General features: G+C 41.2%; 2 protein-coding genes across 2 annotated transcripts in view; both read left to right on the top strand.

The window, feature by feature from the left end:
• Nucleotides 1-3113: 3113 nt before the first annotated feature.
• Nucleotides 3114-4606, top strand: LOC134186146 (uncharacterized protein K02A2.6-like). Its single transcript, XM_062654062.1, has one exon. The coding sequence runs from the start codon at nt 3192-3194 to the stop codon at nt 4530-4532; it is 1341 nt and encodes a 446-aa protein (XP_062510046.1). The 5' UTR covers nt 3114-3191; the 3' UTR covers nt 4533-4606.
• Nucleotides 4607-7951: 3345 nt separating this feature from the next.
• LOC134185495 (exosome RNA helicase MTR4-like) overlaps nt 7952-23566 on the top strand; it is a 17610-nt gene continuing 1995 nt past the window's right edge. The window contains exons 1-19 of the mRNA XM_062653295.1: nt 7952-8146; nt 8205-8295; nt 11708-11770; nt 11843-11955; nt 12660-12834; nt 12907-12997; nt 13853-13977; nt 14049-14147; nt 14230-14326; nt 14457-14588; nt 15513-15592; nt 15654-15764; nt 17589-17816; nt 19574-19724; nt 19783-20024; nt 20129-20242; nt 22850-22960; nt 23034-23126; nt 23212-23405. Of these exons, the coding sequence (XP_062509279.1) occupies nt 7962-8146; nt 8205-8295; nt 11708-11770; nt 11843-11955; nt 12660-12834; nt 12907-12997; nt 13853-13977; nt 14049-14147; nt 14230-14326; nt 14457-14588; nt 15513-15592; nt 15654-15764; nt 17589-17816; nt 19574-19724; nt 19783-20024; nt 20129-20242; nt 22850-22960; nt 23034-23126; nt 23212-23405 (2495 nt within the window). The 5' untranslated portion in view covers nt 7952-7961. The remainder of the gene's footprint in view (nt 8147-8204; nt 8296-11707; nt 11771-11842; nt 11956-12659; nt 12835-12906; nt 12998-13852; nt 13978-14048; nt 14148-14229; nt 14327-14456; nt 14589-15512; nt 15593-15653; nt 15765-17588; nt 17817-19573; nt 19725-19782; nt 20025-20128; nt 20243-22849; nt 22961-23033; nt 23127-23211; nt 23406-23566) is intronic.

Genomic DNA, 23566 nt, shown 5'->3' with positions numbered 1-23566 from the left:
TAAATAAAATCCAAGAACTATTGGTAAATACAAGTACACAACTAGAAACGCGACCCAGATCAAGAAAGTCGCTGAACAGACACAAGATAATCAGCTCTAATTGATTGCAAATCGAGAAGCCCGCCAACTACTGCTCAGGCGCAGAAATGTGGTCTCTACACACTTCTCCGTGCGTGACCACTGTCGCTAGTGTAAGGAGTGTTCTTAGTGTAATTAGATTATAGTCGTTATATACACTAGACAGTAGTTGTAATATATTATTATCGTGATTCTTGCTTACTTGCTTGCAACACGACGTTACATGGTGTCAGGAGTGAACGATAATGGAGGAAGAAGCAAATCAGCCAGCAGTAGTTGATCAGAATCAAGCTGACGCAGCAGCAGCACCAGCACTAGCAGCAGAAAACGAAGCCGCGGTTCCTCTTGTCATGCAAGGGCGAATACTCTTACCTAAGCAGCTACCGATAACAGGGAATCTCGCTCAACATTGGCGTGACTGGAAGCAAATCTGGACCAGTTACGAAATTCTCTCCAATCTACAGGTGCGCGACAACAAATACCGTATAGCGACCTTTATCACCTGTATAGGTGCTGATGCGCTACGAATATATAATTCGTTACCATTTGCTAACGACGAGCACAAGTCTGACATGGACAAAGTTTTGGCTGCTATGGAGAAATATTGTCTGGGAGAGACAAATGTAATCTATGAGCGATTTGTCTTCAATCAAAGAGCTCAGCAAGAACGAGAAACATTTGATCAGTTTCTTACGGCATTGAAAGAGCTAGCGAAGACGTGCAACTTCGCAGCTATGCACGACGAGCTGGTACGAGACAGAATTGTGGTTGGAGTCAAGGACTACAGCTTGCGGAAACTCCTCCTACAGAAGAAGAACCTCACTCTCCAGGAATGCGCAGACATGTGTAGAGCGAGTGAATCGACAAATGAGCAAATGAAAGTCATGACTGCCAAAGACACAGTGCATGCCCTACAAGCACAGGCGCAACGCAAGAAGAAGGCAGCAGAAAGTGGGAAACAGGAACGTGCCAAAGCGAGTGGCGAACCACAAGAATGCAAATATTGTGGCAAGTCTCACCACAAAAGAGCAAGGTACTGCAAAGCATACGGCAAGCAATGCCAAGCATGCGGCAAAATGAACCATTACACACGCATGTGTAAATCTAAACCACTTGACAAGACAAACAGTGCAAGGAAGATGTCAAGGTTGCACACTATGAAGCATGAATGCGATTATGATAGTGAGAACGAGACCTACAGCAGCGACGCCTTTCATGAGTATGCTTTGACATTGACGCTTACGGGAAACGAGCAGACGGTGAATACTCTCACTAACCAGCATCCAAATAGAATATACGCGACTATGGAAGTGGATGGACGCAGAACAAAATTTCAGCTAGATACAGGCGCGACATGCAATGTATTGAGGAAATCTGACCTCGGAACAGCTGTCAATCTGAAAGAGACAAATCAAATCTTATCATTGTATGATGGCACCAAGATTAAACTTCTTGGGAAGTGTCAAATGACAGTGAGAAACCCAAAGAATGGTAAACGGTATATCACTCAATTTGTAGTAGTTGACAAGGCGCCCACAGCAATACTAGGGGCAACTACGGTGCAGCAGATGCAACTGCTAAAGCTACAAAGAGAGAACATTCAATTGGTGACTATCAAGCAGGAAAAGAGACCACAGACAGCAACACACAAGACAATTGGATTGTCAAAACAGGATATTATAGATAAATATCCAGAAGTGTTTCAAGGTGAAATGGGACGCTTAGAAGGAAAGCTGACGCTAGACATTGATTCGACTGTACAACCAGTGAGACTTCCGGTAAGAAGAATACCACTAGCTGTAAAGGCTGAACTGAAAAAAGAATTGGACAGATTAGAGAAACTGGATGTCATTCAAAGAGAAGACAAGCCAACCGACTGGATACCTAGTGTGGTGGTGGTGCGCAAACAAAATGGGAAGTTGAGGATTTGCATCGATCCGAAACCCCTCAACAACGCACTCAAGAGAAGTCACTACCTCCTACCAACATTGGAAGACTTATTACCAGAGCTGACTGAAGCAAAAGTTTTTAGTGTCTTGGATGTTCGCAATGGATTCTGGCACATCGAATTGGACAAAGAATCAAGTCTATTGACAACGTTTGCTACACCCTTTGGGCGGTACCGATGGAAACGAATGCCCTTCGGCATTTCTGCAGCTCCTGAGATATTCCAAAGAAGACTAGACGCTGCTATACAAAACCTGCCAGAAGTTTTTACTATCGCAGATGACATATTAGTAGTCGGAATGGGAGCTACCGATCAAGACGCAAGGATGGATCATGATTCCAAGATTATCCAATTGCTGAACAGATGCAAAGAAAAAGGATTAAAGCTGAACCAAGACAAATGCAAAATAGCAATGCCTCAAGTTGCATACATGGGACACATTTTGACCAATAATGGACTTAAGCCAGACCCTACAAAAGTGACAGCAATACAGAATATGCAGAAGCCACAGGACAGAGCAGGAGTTCGAAGACTCATGGGTATGATAAACTATCTGTCAAAATTTTTGGGCAATTTGTCAGATTTATGTGAGCCTATCAGACAGCTCACTCGCCAGGAAGTGGAGTTTTGCTGGACAAGCATTCATGATGCAGTATTTGAAAAGATTAAAACAACAGTCACGACAACTCCAGTCCTCAAGTATTTTGATCCAGCAGAAGAAATTACTGTGCAGTGCGACGCATCACAGACAGGCCTGGGTGCGGCACTAATGCAAAATGGACAACCCATTGCATACTCAAGCAGAGCCCTCACAGAAACTGAAAAGAACTATGCACAGATTGAAAAGGAGTTACTTTCTATTGTTTTCGGAATCGAGAAATTCCATTGCTACACATATGGAAGGAAAGTAAATGTGGAAACAGGCCAAAAGCCACTGGAGACGATATATCGCAAGCCTCTCCAGTCTACACCGAAAAGGCTACAAAGAATGCTATTGCGTCTACAGAAATACGAGATCAATGTTGTCTATAAGCGAGGCAAGCAGATGTACCTAGCAGACACATTGTCAAGAGCATACATGGATGGAACATCAGCAAGCAATGGCGACATTTCAGAAACAATACATATACAGACGGAGCTAGAAAAGGAATTGGAATCTATTGACATGGTGCAGCACACACCAATACCAGTAACAGAGCAACGGTTGCAGGAAATTAAACAGGCAACAGCACAGGATCCTGACATGCAACAATTGATTGACATTATCGTGCAAGGATGGCCAGAAGCAAAACATGAAATAACAAGTCATAGAGTACGACAATACTACAATGTCCGAGAGGACTTAGTTGTGCAAGATGGAGTGATTTTTCGTGGACAGAGAATTGTAATACCGCAATCCTATCAAAGGAGAGTGTTGGAAAGGATACACAGCTCTCATATCGGAATAAATGACTGCATTCGAAGGGCACGAGAATGCGTCTATTGGCCGGGTATGAACAGTGCAGTAAGGGAGTATGTGGAGAAATGTTCGATATGCCATTCATTTGAAAGATCTCAACAAAAGGAAACACTCCAAAACCAAGATGTGCCAACCCGACCATGGGCCAAGGTGGGAGCAGATCTCTTTACCTTTCAAGATCGAGAATACCTTGTCACTGTGGATTACTATAGTAACTTCTTTGAGGTTGATCGATTGGAATCAACAACATCAGAGGAGGTAATCTATCAATTGAAGAGACATTTTGCTAGACATGGGATACCCGATTTACTAGTAACGGACAATGGTCCACAATTTTCATCAGCTATGTTTCAGAAATTCACTAGAACTTGGGACTTTTCTCATAGAACAAGCAGTCCAGGATATCCCAAATCGAATGGAAAGGTGGAAAACGCTGTCAAGACTTGCAAACAACTAATGAAGAAGGCAAGAAAAGCACAAACTGACCTTTGGTTAGCAGTACTAGACTATCGCAACACACCAACGCAAGGTATGTCTACAAGTCCAGCTCAACGATTAATGAATAGAAGAACAAAGACTTTGCTACCGACAGCAAGAGCCCTGCTGAAGCCTAAGGTTACAGAAGAATATAAGGCAATAAAACAAGCAAAGGAAAGACAAAAGAGCTATTACGACCGAACAGCAAAAGATCTACCTGTACTGAAAGAAAGCCAAAGAGTCAGAATCCAGCCTTTTACTAAGTCAAAGACATGTCAAGAAGCCACTGTAACAAAGCAATTGTCAGACAGGTCATATGAAGTACAGACACCGGATGGAACAACGTACAGAAGAAACCGAGTACATTTGAAAGCAACTAAAGAAACAGAAGTGAAGCCTATAGCACCTGAGAGGAATTCCAAAGATAAAACAACAAATACAACAGACAAAAGGAAACCAAGGACAGCACCAACAAAAACAGCAGCTGCAGAAGACAAACAGAAAACACAACAAACCAAGAGCGGCAGAACTATCAAAAGGCCTAGTTATTTAAAAGACTACACCACATAACTGTTTTGTTTTGTTTACACATAGATGGGTTTTCTTATAATTGGAAACTATAAAGAAAGAGGGATGTAAGGAGTGTTCTTAGTGTAATTAGATTATAGTCGTTATATACACTAGACAGTAGTTGTAATATATTATTATCGTGATTCTTGCTTACTTGCTTGCAACACGACGTTACAGCTAGGTGGGGCGCTTTGCTACACCTGAATTGGTGAAAAACGCCAGTGCACACAACATCATAAAATCACCAGTAACGTTAATTCGTGTCTTCTACTTGTTACATGCGATTTCAAACAGAAATAGCCCAAGAGACAAAAGTGCACAGACAAAGAAGTCACCTACCCCCCCCGGAGGTGTTCGCTCTCCTTCCCATCTGAAACGCAGCTGATTTCAGTCAAACTCGTAGAAATGATAGATATTTAACAATATCCATAGTTTCAGCATACGTTGCTGGTTGTAACGGTCCTGGTTTTTGTTAAAACGATCAGGCGTCTCCTCTGCAGCAAACGCATAATCCCCGGATAATAAATTTTGACCTCGCCTACGCAAATAACGCACTTGCCAGGTCGACTGTGTAGAAACATGTGCAGTGACTGTGTGTTGAACTTGAGGGTGTTGGCTGACTTAGCTAGATTAAATTACAGAGCAGCCAGGTGTTGGATATCAGACTTGGGTGGCAAATGGTTGCCAGGAAACGTGCGTGTTACACGAAATGCTCTTGCAGAGATCTACACAAATTGCTCGTAAACAGCCACGAAACTCAGCAAGATACTACATCTCCATAAAAGTATCAAATCTAGCGAGCCATTTTCACGTCTCAGACCGTTCCCTTTGAACAATCACTGCGTGAGTGTCGTCAGAAAGAAAACATTGCGGGGAGGAGGCGTGAGAAATGTGTGGGCGAGACCGTATTGGCACCCTACAACAGCTAGAGCAGTTCTTTTCAGACTAGCAACGTAAATACAAACAGCCACAGTATCACGGCAGTAGCTCGTCACTGCAAAAAACCGACCTTGCAAAAAACCGACCTTGCAAAAACCCGACCTTGCAAAAACCCGGCCTTGCAAAAAACCGACCTTGCAAAAGCCCGACCTTGCAAAAACCCGACCTTGCAAAAAACCGACCTTGCAAAAAACCGACCTTGCAAGAAACCGACCTTGCAAGAAACCGACCTTGCAAGAAACCGACCTTGCAAGAAACCGACCTTGCAAGAAACCGACCTTACATGACCCTTCTCGGCCACGGCACTTAGTGACTCACGGGAGACTGAAAGTGTTATACGGGAACCGGACACTGCCAGGCTCACGTGAGTCTGGAGACTCAGCTAAGCGCTACGTGGGTCCAGCGATGTCGTGTTATACGGGAACCGAGCACGACGGTGCGAGAGGGTCTGGTACGAGGCTAACTAACAGGCCATCGGATCATCTAGAGAATGCGCACCATCCCTCTAAACTCGCCAAATAGGTAATGCAAAGCGTGTTCAGCCACTTGTGAACTCTATTTACTTAATATAAAATACCCGTATACTCTCATTATCAGTTACTATTAGGGTTTATCTCACCATTAAGCTCTAAAGAAAATACATGCAGCCAAACTCCATCCATTGCTCTCATTAAAAGTGCCTAGCTTAACATTGAAGTTGCTTCATATTTAAGAGATTCTATATGGACTAGCCGTACGTATAAAGAATCGTACACTGATCTAATCGCAGCTATGTTGCATTGTCGTAAGAAATTAACTTGATGCACACAAAGTCAAACTACAAATCTTATCATGGACGCCATCCTTTCATCCTCTGGGTAGAGAACATTTTCCTTACCTTGGTCATCATCGGGTGAGCTAGATAAACGATGCGAATTAAACTCTCATAGATGAAACCACAAAAGCATAGGATGCCTTTCGATTTGTTTCTTGTATGTCCAAGAGACCTTCTACTGGTGCCCACGTGTAACACACTGTGATCACATCTCCTCGTCTTTAGGGAAGACGCCTTCGCCAGCTTGACTTGCTTATCTAAACAAAAAAGCAAACAGCAGTCACAGCGATTACTTTTTCTCCTCAATTCGTTGGTTTGCAACACATCGAACTGTATACAAAGGCTCTAGAGAATACCTAGATCGACATTTTCCTCATACTACCAAGCCATCAGTCAGGGTGCGTAGATGTGGGTGTGGAGTACCTGGGTGGATACGCGTGCGTGCGTGTGCGTAAGAAATTCTCTCTAGCCTTCACATTTAGTACAGGCAGCGATTCGTGTTGGGGCAACATCAGAAGGTGGAGTTTTGGAACTCCGTCATGAAGACATGGCAAAGCCTAGTGGAAGGTTGTTCTAGGATAAGTGTAAACCAACAGAGAGAGATTCTCTCAGATATTTCCACAGACTCTGAGGATAATCCGGAAGAGTTACCTGATCCCGTTGAATCAGATTCTAACTCAAGTACTAAAGCTCTGCAAGTACATAGAAGATCTCAACGTCAAAGATCTCGCCCACAATACTTGAATGATTATATTGTATACTCGAACTTTAGCCCTTCGTCTGAGGAGAGTGATGTAATGTAGTAATATAATAGTTCTACGTCTTAGTGCACGTTAGCATATCAGTGGTTATATAACACATCGCTCACTTAAAATACATCAGTCTTTTCACCTGCAATCGCCGTGTGTACCACACTTACTGTGACTACTCTAGATAAGAACGAGGTATATTTATACATTCTCGCAGCTATTTAGGATGTTCTAGATTCTATTGTTTTGTGGCCTTCTTCGATCGCTTTTCTAGCAATACAACTCCTTGGTACGTACTTGTGTAGTTTAAGATAGCCAACCCCTCCCCCTTTTCCACTTCCAAACAGTTTTGCCTGACCGACTCCTCCTTCCATGTCAATATTGTGTGAAAGAGCCAGACGGAGAGAGAAGCGGGCACACAGACATTGACATTCGGATATATGTATTATCTTAGTTATTAATTAGTTAAGTTAAAGGTTTATGGTCAGAGTCACGCAGTGCTATGTAAGTTGTAGGCAGCGATCGAGAATCCAATCCTCCCTTACCTCGATCGTCATAGAAACTGCAGAGGACACGAATTGCTGTGTAAAGTAAAAGTCACATAATATGTGAGCGTGACAGCAATACATGTACAGTACAGCTACTGTAGAAACAGAACCGGAAACGATTGCTACGCTCTCAGACTAAAAGTTCCCGTCGCAACTCCCCGGATAAAATTACGTCTCACAACAGGCACGCCCACCATTGGTCAGAATGCGGAGATTTGATGCCAAATGCAGGTTTACAGGCGGGAGAAGGGTCCCAAATGCGGGAGTCCCCGGCTCAAGTTATTGACACTCTGTAGCTACGCTATAACCACGCTATAACTAACATGGCGCCCATAAAACATTCTAATCCGGGATAGTTAGTACCAGCTGTGCTTTGTCAATGGCCACGTTTGACTCGTCTTTATTTAGGGTGTTTGAAGAGACAGAGTTGCAAGAAAGGAAAAGAGCTAAAGTAGATGTTGGAGATAATGACAACGAGACAATCGAAAGTGAATATGATGGAGCCCCTATAGAGGAGCTTGAAGTTGCGGATGATGACGGAGAGTTGAAGTTGCAGGACAACGAGTTAGTCAGACGTTGGTATTCTAAGCATGACTAGCTTACTGTCTATTTAACTGCGCAGATGTCGTAGTTCTGCGGAGTGCGAAATGAGGAATGCGAGTGCAAAACCAAGAGTTTTTTCAGTGGAGACAATAGAAGTCTGTACACACGAGGTGTGGCTCTATGTTTTTCTCTGTTCAGTTACTGTTAGTACTGTACATGTTAGAGGGAAAGTTGATTCGCCATATGGCGGAAGACTTCCCCTGTATAAATATGTAAGTTCACTTCAGGTCAGTTCATTAATTTGTCTATATAACTGCACAGCTTGTGCTACAGGAAATATATTATTATTATTAGTATTATTATTATTTATGTAAAATAATGAAGAAGCACTACTCAATGGGCATCTATTGTTGCTATTCCCAGGGGAGCGGCAGCTAAACGTGTGATAATTACTGAGGCAAAGCCCAGGTAATTATCAAGGCAATTAGCTGCTACTCACCCAAGGTGGAGTAAGAACCATATCCAAGATTCGCCCATATGATAAGTGATTTGTATAATGCAAGGCCATTGGTTGGTTTGAATTACCGTTTATTTTGAGCTGTGAGTATGTAAATCTTACTTCTTACTTGTTTGTCAGTAACCATTCTGTAACTAATTAGGCGGAGTCTAAGTGCATTGGTCAATTAGTAGCTCATTAAATGGTACCTGTGAAATGCAGACTGGCAGATTCCAAGGGCAACTTAGTAGACAATAATGAGTATTGACTGCACCAGTGCATGCACGTCACTGTCATGTCGTCAATTGATGCATCTTTAGCACTTAGCCTTTTAGTAAAGTAGACATGTCATGATGTGGAAGTTCCGTGCAGCCGACATCTACATTAGTCTCAGCCTCCCAGACCCGTTTAGCGCCCATTCAAAATCGTCTTTACGCGGGTTTGGAAGGCCAAGGCTATGTACCAGGTAATACATACTAGAAGCTTCTAATTAGCTGTAGGAGGCAAGTGAACTATTGGGTCCACGTGCACTGACATGCATAAAGTGGACCATAATCGTACATAGCTCTTCAAGAACGCTACATTTACACGATTGATATCAAACGTAAAACTCATTTTGCAAGAGTCTGTAGATGCAATTAATTAATTAGTAAAGGCGCGTGTCATGGTACTGGCAAGCTCCAAGCTCGAACCGTCACGCAGGGATCTAGCCAGGACCGTCTTTACCGTCATTTCGACAGTTGGGGAGTTCCAAACGTCATTGCATGCCCAAATGAGGAGTAATGCTGTGGACTGTTTTTTGCTGCCTTAGCACACTATAGAAACTGTAACAGGTGGCAATGTGAAGACACTGTTCATGCGTTGTACAATACAGTTGCACTAAATACATGAAAAAATACCTGAAGACTTCTGTTTGTATTGAACCATATCTACACTAAATATCACTTGTGAATATCTAATTTGTAAGCTAGCTTGCTTACTTAATCCTAATTAATTAGACAACAGTTGAACACCATGCCGAAAACTTCACAACCTAGTGAAAAAAGTGAATTCATTGGGCTTTAGTCGTATGTTTCACAACAGCCAGTGATTTTCTTACAATACATTTGATGCGTCCTGGGACACATTTAAGGAGGTTGAGACGGAGATTTCAGAAGTGAGACGCATCCTATAATAGAAAGTATTTGCTTAATTATTCGGACAGCACCTAGTCGTAATTGTTGTAAGTACATTACATGATGAATATAATCACAAACTGTTATTATTAGTACAGACCTTTGTTTGAATTTTGGTTACTGAAACCTGTCTACAAGTTAACTGTTTGGTTGATATACATACATTACAGTTACATTCACCGTAGAAAATGTTTACTACTTAGTACCACATCACCAACTTTGGCCATGCCTCTTTAGGGGTGGGGTAGAATGTGCGCAATAGATTAGGACGCATGTTTGAAGGGGTTAGGAAAATCACTGGACAGCTGATTGTGAGCGTGATTTTAGCAAATAACAGCTAATAGAGACAGACATTCCTGGATCTAAACAGTTAGGAAAGATTATGCTTTAATATGGTTATAGAAGTTTTATACGTATTGTGTATTGTAATTGTTATATCTATCTATTGTGTCACCCAGCAGATTGTGTCACGCCAAGCTTCCAAACAGCACATGGTGATTCTCCACGGTGAGTGATTCACCAAGTTCACGCTCTCCAAATTCTCAAGACGACTTCAGCATGTGGAAAGGTGAGTGTATTCTTATGTTATTGTCCTACTCATGTAGACTGGCAAGCCTGCCAAGTCTAGTTGCAGCGATCCAGACTTTGTGTGTAGTTCACTCATTGTTTATGCAGACAAAGATGTCTTTTCCCCCTAGGATGGCCGTAGAGGCTTCAAGTTTACCCTCCTGAAAGTCAACATAATTGAAAACACGAAGAGCAGACTGCAATTCCACGTCAGTGCCATTGCACACCCTACTGGCCTTTACAATAGAGTCTGCGCACTAGCAAGGGCCGTGCAGATAGCTGATGTGTGATGAAACAACGAGTGAACTACACGCGAAGTCCGGAGTGGTGTAACTAGACTCGGCAGGCTCGCCAGTCATATACTTGTAGGACAATAACATAAGAATGCACTCACCTTTCCACATGCTGAAGTTGTCTTGAGAATTTGGAGAGCGTGAACTTGGTGAATCACTCACCATGGAGAATCACCATGCGCTGTTTGTGAGCTTGGCGTGATACACAATCTGCTGGGCGACACATTAGATAGATATACTGTAGGCTAATTGAGTTAGGTAGTATTTAGTCACGTGGGGTGACACTTAGTGAAGTAAGTGTGTGAAAGTAGGCATGCACGGAGGCTGGGAGTGTCATACGGGAAGAGAACACTGCCAGGCTTACGTGAGTCTGGGAACAAGGCTAAGCTGACTCATGTCAGAACCATACGCATGCATTGGCCTTGGGATCTCCAGACAGTGCAGACAGAGACACTAAAGAACTAAATTCTTTGTATAATGATTATTACTCAACTAAAGATTTTAATAGCAACCACACCCAACAGGTCAGGGGCGGCATGCAGCGGGAATCCCCCCCCCCCCGCATTTGGCTTCAATAGAACATGTCAGATTGTGTGTTTCAGTTTTGCTAATGCTTACACGCTATTTTTGCTCTATCATCATCACTAATAGTTTTATGTGATCATCTCTTGTATTTTGATGAAATGTTTGGAATATGTCTGTGGTGCAAGAAATTTACCCCAATGTTCTAAGTGTTTACACACACAAGTCTACTTGTCTAAAAGTTTTAGTTGTCTGTCTTTCTGCTTGCTTGCTTGTTGAGTGTTTATGTTTGCTGCCTGTATAGATGTCTGTTTTTGTTTGGTGTTCCATTTATATCTGAGTTTGTTTGCTTGTCTTGTTCTGGTGTGTATCTTAGCAGGGAAAGGGAAGTGTGCAGAGTGGCTGTGCATGTAAGGTTTGACTGTGCTTGGTGGGTAGATGTTCTGCACTATCACGTTAATTAATGGCTTATTATCTCATTTGTGTATTCTGCTAATCATACTGTATATGACAATATGACATTGAGCAGGTAGCTGTGCCTCCAGAGTCAGAATACAAGCCTCTTAGCACAATTAGTGGAAAGCCTGCCAAGGTAGAAACCAATGAGTATCTTGAGATGAATAAATTTGGTGTTAGTTTGGATAATAAAATTGGTTGCATTTAGGAGTATCCATTTATTTTGGATCCTTTCCAGAAGGAGGCTTTGAAGTGCCTTGAAAACAACCAGTCAGTATTGGTGTCCGCACACACATCAGCTGGCAAGACAGTAGTGGCAGAGTAAGAACGAGATAAATAAATTTTTAAGGAATTAAAAGAATTGTTTTGATGGTTTAGTGTCATAAAACTTGCTTCGAAGCTATATTTGTGAAGGTGCGACGAGATATCTCTATTGGCATTTACAGAATTTATGACTGCATCATTTATACGTCAAAATTGTCACTTGTCACATCAAATTTGTATTTTGTCAAATCAAATTAGTTGTAGTCAGATCAACTTCACAAGACTTCAAATCAAATTTGTGTATCTGAGATCAAGTTATTAGTCTGTGAAATCACTTCACAATCATGTGTCAAATCGAAATCATGACATGTCAAATCAAATTTGATTTGACATGTATCCAGATTTGATTGATTTGACTAACAATTTGGCTTAACAAAAATTTTATTTGACACATGAGTGAATTTGATTTCGCAGATTACAACTTGATTTGCAGAATGCAATTTGATGTGACAGAATACAATTTGATGTGACAAGTGGCAATTTGACCTGTAAAACCTAATGGTGTAGTTTGTAAGACATGGTATGCTGTTCTCAATGTTCCATTAGACAAGTTGACCTTCAAGGCTTGTAATGACCTGTCCAAGTTTGTTTTTCATTTTGCTGCAACATAAATTTACATATTTATTAGCACCAGTTTAGCAAAAATTATAGCCACATAAACAAAAAGGCCGATGTAAAAAGAGTTGTTTTATTTATTGTAGATATGCAATAGCTGTGTCTCTTCGTGATCGTCAACGTGTCATTTACACAACACCCATCAAGGCTTTGAGCAATCAGAAATATCGTGACTTAAATGAAGAGTTTAGAGATGTTGGTCTGATGACTGGTGATGTGACTATCAACCCTTCTGCTAGTTGTATTGTCATGACAACAGAAGTGTGGGCTAATCAACTTTAAATGTAGAGTGTATGTTGTACTGTGTGTGCGTGTGTGTGCTTTTGGACTTAGATCCTAAGAAGTATGTTATACCGAGGATCAGAAGTTATGAGAGAAGTAGGATGGGTTGTGTTTGATGAATGTCACTACATGAGAGATAAAGGTTTGGTTTATTAATATTAACAATGTTACATGACATGATGTTATTGTTTGCGCTGTATAAAATTTAGAGCTTGGTAATTAGTATATACTTAGGGTAAATTGGTGTCATGGAAAGACTGTTCTTGTATTAGGCCCTACAAGAAGCTGATGTTGATCATTTTAATTTTCACCTGGCTTGAAAATATTGTGGTTATTGCTGAAACATGAGCATACCATTTTGTAAACTTTGATTGCATTTTTACTTTTTGTTAGATTAAGAGCGTGTTCACACTGGGCCTAATCATGATTAGTGTAACGCCATTCTAACGTCATTCTAACGCCCTGGAGAGTAGCATTACAACTACATTAATGGCATTAGTGGTTGCACGTGACTTTGGCACGAGTCACCGTAAAAGAAGAGCATTCCGCCGATGTTTCTGATGTGGTGTTGCATATTTAATTAAACGTACAAACACAGTAACAACATGGCGACATATACGAAGGCGCATGCAGATGTGTACTACGTGCTTGTGACAACTTCCTGGCGTCCCTGAAGGAGCTGCCAGAGAAAGCAAACAAAATGTTTCCCTCTTCAAAACGTACAGCAATGGATTTGTCAAGACAATTCACGCGAGTTCTTGCCGGATATTACAGATGAGAACTGTCGAGGCTAATTACACTCACGTGCCCATGTGACTTACTAATCATAGTTAGCGGTGTGAACAGACTTGCGCTAATGTTGTTCTAATCATAATTAGCCTAGTCATAGTTAGTCCAGATGTGGGTGTGAACACGCTCTTAGTTAGACATGCAGCTCTGTTTCGAAACTGTGGAAAGTTTTTATATTTCTGCTGACTGGTTTTGTGTGTTTGTTCAGAACGTGGGGTAGTGTGGGAAGAGACCATCATTCTTCTTCCAGATAATGTTCATTATGTGTTCTTATCAGCAACAATACCAAATGCAAGGCAGTTTGCAGAATGGGTGTGCTTCCTTCACAAGCAGGTTTCGACTGCTGTAGTATATACTGCAATGTACTGTATTAAGCATCTTTAATTAAATTTATTATACTGTAGCCTGTGCATGTTGTTTATACTGACATGCGTCCCGTTCCACTACAACATTACATCTACCCAGCTGGTGCAGATGGTCTCTATCTTGTTGTTGATGAAAAGGTTAATTGATAATCATTACGATGACAACAACGATGACAGCAACACTTGAGTTCATTTGTGACCTGTTTTAACTGTTGAATAGGGAGAGTTTAGAGAAGACAATTTTCAGACGGCAATGACATTAGTGAAAGATGGAGACGGTGGAAAGGACAAAACAGTAAGACGTGGAGGCACAAAAGGTGATATACTGTTGTAGTGGTGGTGGTGATGTTATGTATTGTAAGTCTGTTTATTTGCCTGCTGTTTTGTATTAGCTTACTTTTCATTTTTATTCTTTGACATTTGGGATGAGTAGTACATGCTGTGTAGGTCCATCTAATTGCTATAAGGTTGTGAAGATGATTATGGAGAGGAACCTGCAGCCAGTCATAGTCTTCAGTTTTAGTAAAAGAGAGTGCGAGGCGTACGCTTTGCAAATGTCAAAGTTAGACTTCAACACAGGTAACATTTGATTATGTTGTTTGCTGTTGTCAAAATAATCAAGGAGTAGCAAAAGTACATGTGTTACATTTTACGGTAGAAGCAGAAGTATTATGAGGCAATAGCATTAGTATATCAATATAGTTTCAGCTATGAGCCAGAAGAAATGGGACTTTGTAGAAGGCACATGACTTAGCAAGTACCTTACTCCAAATACTATATGCTAGCCTCCACCCGGCAAGTCCAAGCGCACGCGGTGGGCAGTGGAAATCGAAGCCACCCCGCATTGAGTCTACTTCCTGTCTATAGCATGACGCAACTTCCTTGACAGAACAAAGCCCACCTGAGTCGAGTCCTGGCACGAGCCAGTCGAAATCGCACCCGTCCGGCAGCGTCGGCAAGCCAATCAGTCCATCCATCCCGCCGCACTGCGTGCGTACGGACGGACAAGATGGCACTTAGCGCAATCATATATAGATAATAATAATATTGTTGGACTGACTTTCTGTTTGTGACTGTGTGTGGATGGGTGGATGTTTGACTTTGTCTGTCACACTCAGGATTGTGCCATGCTCTTAGAGCAGTATTTGTGATTTGTCTTATGTGGCAACCACACACAATGGACGAACTGCCAGTCAGATCTGTAAAGTGTTCATGAATGAGTTTTTAGCAGAACGGTATAATTCATGTTTGCAATTGCCTTGTCTGGTTGGAAATAGACAACGGAAGTTACGTTTCGCAACTGCTAACATGAAATCAACCGCTTTTGTTACTTACGACTTTTATACAGGAACCTAACATTATGTAAACCAAGAGCAATATTTATGTTCTGTATGTGATAACTCTCTACTGTACTTTGATGATTACAGACTATTTCCGGACTTTGTGATCAGAGTCTTTGAGTGGTTTGTCTTATACCCTGTAAAATTATTATAATTTCTTTAGATGATGAGAAGTCTCTAGTGGAGGAAGTCTTTGCTAATGCTGTTGATGCTCTTTCAGATGAAGACAAGCATCTCCCACAGGTTGAGGCTGACTCTCCCGAATTTGACACAGCAGGTGATTTTCATTTCAGTGAATGTTTAGGTGGAGCATGTTTTGCCTTTGTTAAAAAGAGGAGTGGGCATACATCATTCTGGTTTACTACCAATACTCAAGGAAGTGATCGAAATTTTGTTTGGAGAAGGTCTTATAAAGGTATGGTGCAATGTGTTGAGGTACACTCTTACAGTTGACACACTAGTGTGACACGTACAGTGGCATGGGTGCATCTATGCAAAATTGAAATCATGGCACAATTTCAAGCATTGCCAAAAGTTAAACAAAGCAGAACAAGTAAACTACTTAGAGTACATTGTGTTTTAAGGCAAATAGTGTTTATTCCTACTATAAGGAGATGTGCCTAATCATGTTTTTGCCACAGCAGTTCAGCTAGTCGTATATGACAGTTGTTGTTCACATCTTAGTCATTTTTCATCTTGAGATATGTTGCTACTTGTTACGTTATGGGTGGAATGCAAGCAGTATAAGAAAGATATGAGCTAGGAAATAAAACTATGTCTGATGACAATGGTTCATCTTAGCTCTTAAAATTCTGCTTTGCGTCGGCAACTGGAAATGATGGCATGACTTCAAGTTTGCATGGGTATGCTCATGAATCATAAGCTTGTACCATGGCAGTAGTGATGTGTGTACTACAGTATTTCCCGTGTAATTATCCGATTGGGGCAACCAATTATTCAACTCAGTCAACCAATTATCCGATCTCGCTCTGGGCAACCTGTACACTTCGCGAATGAGACTCTCACCTTGCGTCGCTGGTTAGTTGTTCAGTGCTTTGGGTCACAGTCAAACTCTTTCTGATGCAGATTGATAGCATGGTGGGAAATGCTAGGACAAGCTATTACACTTGTGAATGTGATGATCCAGCTGCAGCGCCACGCAACTGAACAGCTCTGCCGTCTTTCTTTTCGCATCAATCTCATTGACTTGAGAGAAAGGACCACTGCACCACTGACACTCTCAGCTTCACGCCCTCATCCGATTCTCAGAATCTGAAACAAATTCACTAGCGATCGAGCTGGAGAATCTAGAGCTACGTAGCTAGACGTAACGTGTACTTTATCAACGTGTGTTTGATAACGTGGTTGTTAATTCTGCTGAGTTCTACAGTACATATCCTGAGATAATCCTCTCTAATCTTGCTTGCATGTGCAGCTTTAGCGGTGAGTACATGCTAGCTAGAAAGTGCGTTGAGGCATAAAGCACCTGTTACATCCTCTAGTGTGTCAGGACACAGATCTAGCAGAAGTTGCCGTCTTGCTGTGACAAGAGTCTGACTCTCACTGCAACAACTGCAACTGCACCGTCATCTCTCTGTATGGTAATCCACGACGATAATTAATTATCAGAGAATTACTGATGGCCTTTCCTCTGTGATTAATATAATTGATAACGAAAACAAGGATTACCTGTTTACTGGTGCAGCAGCAATGGCGACAACATCTGTAGTATGCACTATTATATTTCTATAGCTACACTGCTCCTAATTATAACCACGAGTCGGATAATTGATTGCCCCAATCAGATAATTGGTTGTCTGAAGCGGATAATTGGTTGCCCCAATCGAATTATTGGTTGACTGAGGATATTTAGTTGCCCCAACCGGATAATTGCATGGGAAATACTGTAGTAGATGTGCAGCTTTTGTGTGTAGATATTCTAGAATGATCATATGACTTTATATTCAGAGATAGATGCTCAGCCAGCATCTGTAATTTACCAACTATCTAGAAACAATGCTGCTGCTGTTGTGGGGATTTAGTTTGCTATCTGTCTGCTCTTTTTATATTTCTGTTTCACTGTCTTTGGTTGTTTGTTTGTTTGTTTGTTTGTTTGTTTGTTTGTCAGTTTGTCTGTCTGCAACTTTGCTATGCTAACTGCCTTTTGCTTGTGTGCCTATTTTGTACAGATATGTTTACATATTTTAACTGCTTAAGTGTCTTTTTGTTTTGACGGTAGGCACTTTTTGCCACTGAAACATTTTCTCTTGGTCTCAACATGCCTGCTCGAACTGTTGTGTTCACAAATCCTAGGAAGTTTGATGGCAAATCCTTTCGCTGGGTAACTGGAGGTGAATATATTCAAATGAGCGGTCGTGCTGGTCGGAGAGGAATTGATGAACGTGGAATTGTGATGCTGATGGTGGATGAAAGGATGGAACCACCTGTAGGAAAAGCTCTTCTTAAGGTACAACCATCTAGTGTTGTATGAGTAGCTGCTGTCCATGGGATTGCGATAAATATTGTCAAATATGTAATGCAATTAGCAATGTTGTTGACATGTAGAGATGTGCTACTATTTTAGATCAGTTATCATAATTTAATAATAATGATAACAATAGTAGCAAGGTTTGCTTTTGGTGCTTACAAGAGAACTACCAACATAAATATAATGGAATGATTCTGTTGGGTTTTTCTCATCTTATATTTGAGTATGTCTGTGAAAGTAGACTTGTTTTTGCCAATGGGGAGTTTCTGTGATCTGAAGTTGGGACTGTTGGCAATGAGGATCAGTGCTTTTTGGTGGTCATTGATATCTACTGGATGTGCTGTTCAAAGCTTGCAAGATCCTCATGTACACAATTGATAATCGATATGCCAGTTACTAGTGCCATACGAATTACACAGAAACATATACCTCTTTGGGACTTACCTATTGGGATGGTGGGCACCCAGACAGCTGAGGGTAAAGACTCTACTTGTCCTTCTGGAAGGGTGATGACGACAATAGTAATAATGAAAACTAAATGACACATCTAGAAATCAGGTCATCACAACCTGCAGCTCTTACAGAAAACAATGCTTTTTGGAATTCACTTGGTTCCTGTTGAATGTCAAGTCTTCTGTCTAGACAGCCATGATTGTCTTAAGTCATTCCACACTAGAACAGGAATGGATTGTGTGATTCAATCGCAATCCGATCAGAATAGCAAGCATCCACACTGCTCTTTGAAAATGATACCTCCACCTCTTTTTCAGTATCACGTGATTGATGACCAATGTATGTGTCACTTTGTGGGGGATCTTTGCGTGCGGAAAGCATTGATACAGCAATGTAAGGCAATTGAAATTGACCGAGAACAAAGAAGTGTGAGGAGGGTTAGATGTTCCAACTACATACACTCCTAGCACACGTGAAGGTAACGTCTACTATTTTCTAATTGGATTTAACCAATGTGGATTGAAGCCACCTCCCGATGTGGATTGGATTTATCGCGATCCAGTTGGCAGTGTGGACAGGCCTTAAAGTACTTCTGAAGCAGGATATGCTTCCAGTGCTTGCAAGAGACCTTACGACCCAACCTGATCTGGATGAGCACAACGTAATAAAAGTGTGTAGCTCTCAGTGTAGATGGTGCAATTATTGTGTGCTTGTACAATGTTACATTGTGACATCATGTCACATTATTTAAGATAGGAGAACTTAGCAATGCATTTTAACGCTCTTTGTTGTTGCTGTGTCAACTTGATCATATTGCCAATGGAAACTGTCAATCAAATTTGCATTTTGACTAGCCTGCCCATGCAAATGCACACACCACAATTCAGTTTATAGTGCGAAGGTTTTCACTCAAACTAAGCCTTCTTTGCAAAATTGTCCTAATTTAAACACTTTCTTGTATGATTAAAACTTTATCTATATTGTAAATTGAGGGCTTTGGTGGCCTGGCAAATATAACAGCATGATGACAGAAAGACACACAGCCTGGCAGACTACTAGTCTTTGGTCTATATGTGTGCCAAGGGTTAATAATAATCATAGCAAGTAGTTGTACAGAAATTTTTATTGCAGCAGTTGTCCAATTAAGGATAGCCGTTTAGTGTTTCTAACTGTGGTACCAAGGCAGCATTTTTACAAAAGTGGCACATTAAAGATATTGTACACGAGACATTATTTATAGCATAGATTTGTTGCACGTGATGTGTTCATATATATTTGTTTAGGGCCACTCTGATCCTCTCAACAGTGCATTCCACTTAACTTACGATATGGTGTTGAACCTGTTGAGAGTAGAAGAAATCAATCCAGAATATATGTTGGAGAGATCTTTCTACCAATGGCAGCACGAGGCTGCAATACCATCATTGGAAGAAAGTACGTGCATTGGCAGACTTCCAGTGAAATTGTGTTGGTCAAGGAGTTACACTTTTAGAGCTGCATTTGCTTGAACATGAGCAAACTGCTATTGTTATTAATGATGAAAAACAGGCAATGGCTTATTATCGAATCAGGCAACAATTGGAGAAACTGAAGAAGGAGTTGCATGCTTATATCACTCGACCTAAATACTGTTTACCTTTTCTACAACCAGGAAGACTTGTGAGGGTTGTGGATGGTGACTGTGACTTTGGTTGGGGATGTGTTGTCAACTTCCAGAAGAAGTCACTGAAGAAGGTACATGTATGTTCTCTCTTCCCAAGTTAGAACTAAATAGTCTATGTTTAGAGTGATGCAGAACGATGTTACTATAATAATATATGCTTGGTTTGCTGTTTCAGGGAGAGAACAGTCACTATATTGCTGAAGTATTACTGTATGTTGTCAGTGAACATGATCCCATGATGGGGAAGATTCCTAAACCAGCTTATTCTGGTGACCAAGGAGAAATGCAGGTTTTGTAATTGACTGTTTCTTATTGTCTCTGTTTGTTTGTCTGACCATTCATTTGGTACGTCATGTTTCTTCATTTCTTCTTTTGTTTTTTCTGTTTGAAGTGAAGATTGCTTATGCTGTTTTGTGATCCCATTGACTTTACTTGTTGAATGTGGCATGTTTGCATTTAAAGTCTGTGTTGTGCGTCAGCAGTGATTTGCACTTGCTCTTAAGATCAGGTGTTCTCTTTGATCATACAATGAAGTTAGCACAACTGCATTTAATTCATTCCTAACGTTACTTTTCCCTTCTCTTGTTAATTATCAACAATGAAGATGCATACCGTGCAGCTCAACGGTGGCATGACTGTACCAAACAACGGCAGGGGCTCTGTGTTGCATCATATTGCTTTGTTCACGATGCAAGCAGTGTCACACTATATCACGCGCAGTAATCAGAGCTGCAATATTGATATCAATAGATCACATGGTGCTAGCTGTAGTCTGATTGGTTTGCTTACCGTCAATGACACGTATAACTTCTGCCACAGAAGCAGCAGTGCCGCTTAAATAGAACCGTATTCTATTAATGCTGCGCAGCATCACCAACCTTTGCGGTTGGTGTCGGTATGTTCAAGGTACCAGTGGCACCGTTGTTGTGGTGCAGCACCACCTGCATTGAGCTATGCGGCGTGCACCGAGAACCAGCCTTAACAGCTTTGGTCACTGAAGTAGGGCCAAATTTTCTTGCTAAACCCAGTCATACTTTACTATCTATCTATTACATGGTACTACTCTCTCAATCTCTACTCTACAATTCTACAAAAACTCACCCGTACGCACCGCTGGTCTGAAAAACATCCAAGATGTGCTTAAAGATCCTTGCAGAAAACTCAAGCACGCTAAAGATGTTTGATGGCTAAGCCATTCACTTGCAGTCAGCTCTTTGCGCTGTACTAACAAGTTTGAAGTATGAAGCAACAGAACGAAATGATGCTCAAGTAATGGGGCTATTGACAGTCTGCCAGAAACTCAACTTTATTACATCACTTCTACTACTCTCTGATGTTCTTCCACCCCCCACCCCCCTTAGCAAACCTTTCCAAATGTTTGCAGAAAAATTCTTAACTGCACTAGTGTAAGAACCCTGGTAGAAGGCACAAAGGCAGCCATATCCTCACTTCGAAGTAATAGAGGGACATTTTTGCAACGTTTGGAAGAAGAATTGCCGCGCCTTGCAGAATATGGAGTACAGCAGTCTACAGATGCACAGCTGAATTCTTTTTGCATACAAATTGAGCAACCCTATCTTACAACTGTAGTGCAGCGTTTGGACCAGCGCTTTCCTTATTCAGGGATTATCAGTGCATTGGTGTGTTTGCAGGCATTGACTTTCCAGATGACCAAGAACTGATTAGCACACACAGAGATGAAGACATAGCGACGCTGGCCAAGCACTTCAGTTCGAATCTTATTAATGATAATGAGTTACTAGTACAGTGGCAGGCTTTCCGTTATGCAGTATGTACGGCTGATTCCAGCAACTGCACTGACATCCTAAAGAGGTAAAGCAGCTGTATGCAACTGAAGTCATGGAACAGTTGGTTAGCACAGTAGGTTTGCGTGAACTCTACCTAAATCTAGCTTGCATTGGATTGGTAATTCCAACATCTACAGTTGATTGTGAAAGAGGGTTTACCACAGTTGGTCGCATTAAGACAGAGCAACCGTTTATCCTTTCCTGTGTTGGAGAGCCTTCTTTACATCTCCATAGAAGGTCCAACTTTATCAGAGTACAACTTTGATGCAGCCTGTGACAAATGGGTAAGTGCTCACAATAGAAGAGTTGATGTTCGAAGTAGCTTGTTGTATACACACTGGCAGTTACAGTATAGTGTTGATAACATGTTTTGCGAAATCAGCATCTGATTTGTGGGTGTATAATGGCTTAGCCAGGGTCTCTCTTTATCAACTGCTTGCAATACGGTTATATATACCTTTCACAAAATCTAAAATTTTGACATATACTGATACGATATAATACTGGACTACTGCTGTAGCTGGAAGTCTTGCATGCATAATGCTCGAGCAGGTCAAAGTGTAAATATGGCAATTACCAGTGTAAGCCCACTATTCAAAACTCATAAGTAAGGTGGTGTAAGCAAAATATTGTAGAAAATTTATCTTTTAGTTTTAAACGACTTAGCAACTTTTGAAACTGGTTACAGTGGGCACTTGAAACTACTAGCTATCATAGGTTTGCGGCTTTAATGATAGCTTGCTTGTGTTGTACTCTGTCCATGCATAGCAATGTTGTACAGCTAACATTTTAGACCAAGCACAAGCACCCTATGTTGCTCCAGCAGTGCACGCAAAGCCAGCAAACCCCACTCAGATGACCACGCCCACATTTTAACAACCATGCCTTTGAGATATTCCGAGGAGAACACTGGAACTTACCTGTAGTTGAGTGGTATGTGACACTAGTATCTGTTGAAAGAAAGCATTCCGTTCTATGCTGGTTGTCTGGGTGTTTGTATGTCAGTATTTAGTTCTTTGCTTATATTTATGTCTTCGTGTGTTATGTAAGTAGAGTGCTAACAGTGGTAAGTATTATTATAATGTTAGGTAGTTCCTGTGTCTCTTTCACTATTGACTGCTTTAAGTACAGTCAGACTGTACATCCCTAAAGATTTAAGGCCAAAAGATGCAAGACAAACTGTTTTCAAGTCTATACAAGTCAGTCTTTGCATAAGTCGTCAAAGTTTGACTTTTAACAGACACCTCTCTATCATTATGCTGTCGAAAACAGGAGGTAAAGCGTCGTTTCTCAGGCAACCTCCCTCTTCTTGATCCAGTGGAAGACATGAATATTAAGGATAATGGGTTTAGGAAGACAGTGAGGGTAAGACTCTTCTATTTACTAGAACTGTTGACTCCAAAGACTGGCCAGTAAAGTGTAGCTGTTAATGTGGTGATATTGCTTTCAGAAAATTGAGTCTCTAGAAGATCGTATGTTCAACCATCCCTTGCATGACAGTCAAGACTTACCATCTGTGTATCAGCTTTGTCAGAGAAAGTCACAACTTATCGCTGAAATAAAACTGGTCAAGGCTGAAATCAAGAGAACAAGAAGTGTGCTTATGTTGGACCAACTCAAATGCAGAAAGAGGGTTTTAAGGAGGTAATTGTACACTTTCGGTGATGGTGTTAGGAAGGCTTTACGGAAGTACTGTATGTTTTGTGTGTGTGTGTGTGTGTGTGTGTGTGTGTGTGTGTGTGTGTGTGTGTGTGTGTGTGTGTGTCCATGCATGCTAGCAGGCGTGTTTCATTATTTTTGTCTAT

This window comes from Corticium candelabrum, chromosome 10 (assembly GCF_963422355.1).
Source record: "Corticium candelabrum chromosome 10, ooCorCand1.1, whole genome shotgun sequence".
In the NCBI taxonomy this organism is placed as follows: domain Eukaryota; kingdom Metazoa; phylum Porifera; class Homoscleromorpha; order Homosclerophorida; family Plakinidae; genus Corticium; species Corticium candelabrum.
Note: the sequence above shows the minus strand (reverse complement) of the source record. Positions and strands in the feature narration are given on the sequence as shown.

Bases quoted from the DNA above. Each gene is read 5' to 3' on its own strand.
- LOC134186146 (XM_062654062.1), top strand. From the start codon at position 3,192: ATGGTGCAGCACACACCAATACCAGTAACAGAGCAACGGTTGCAGGAA.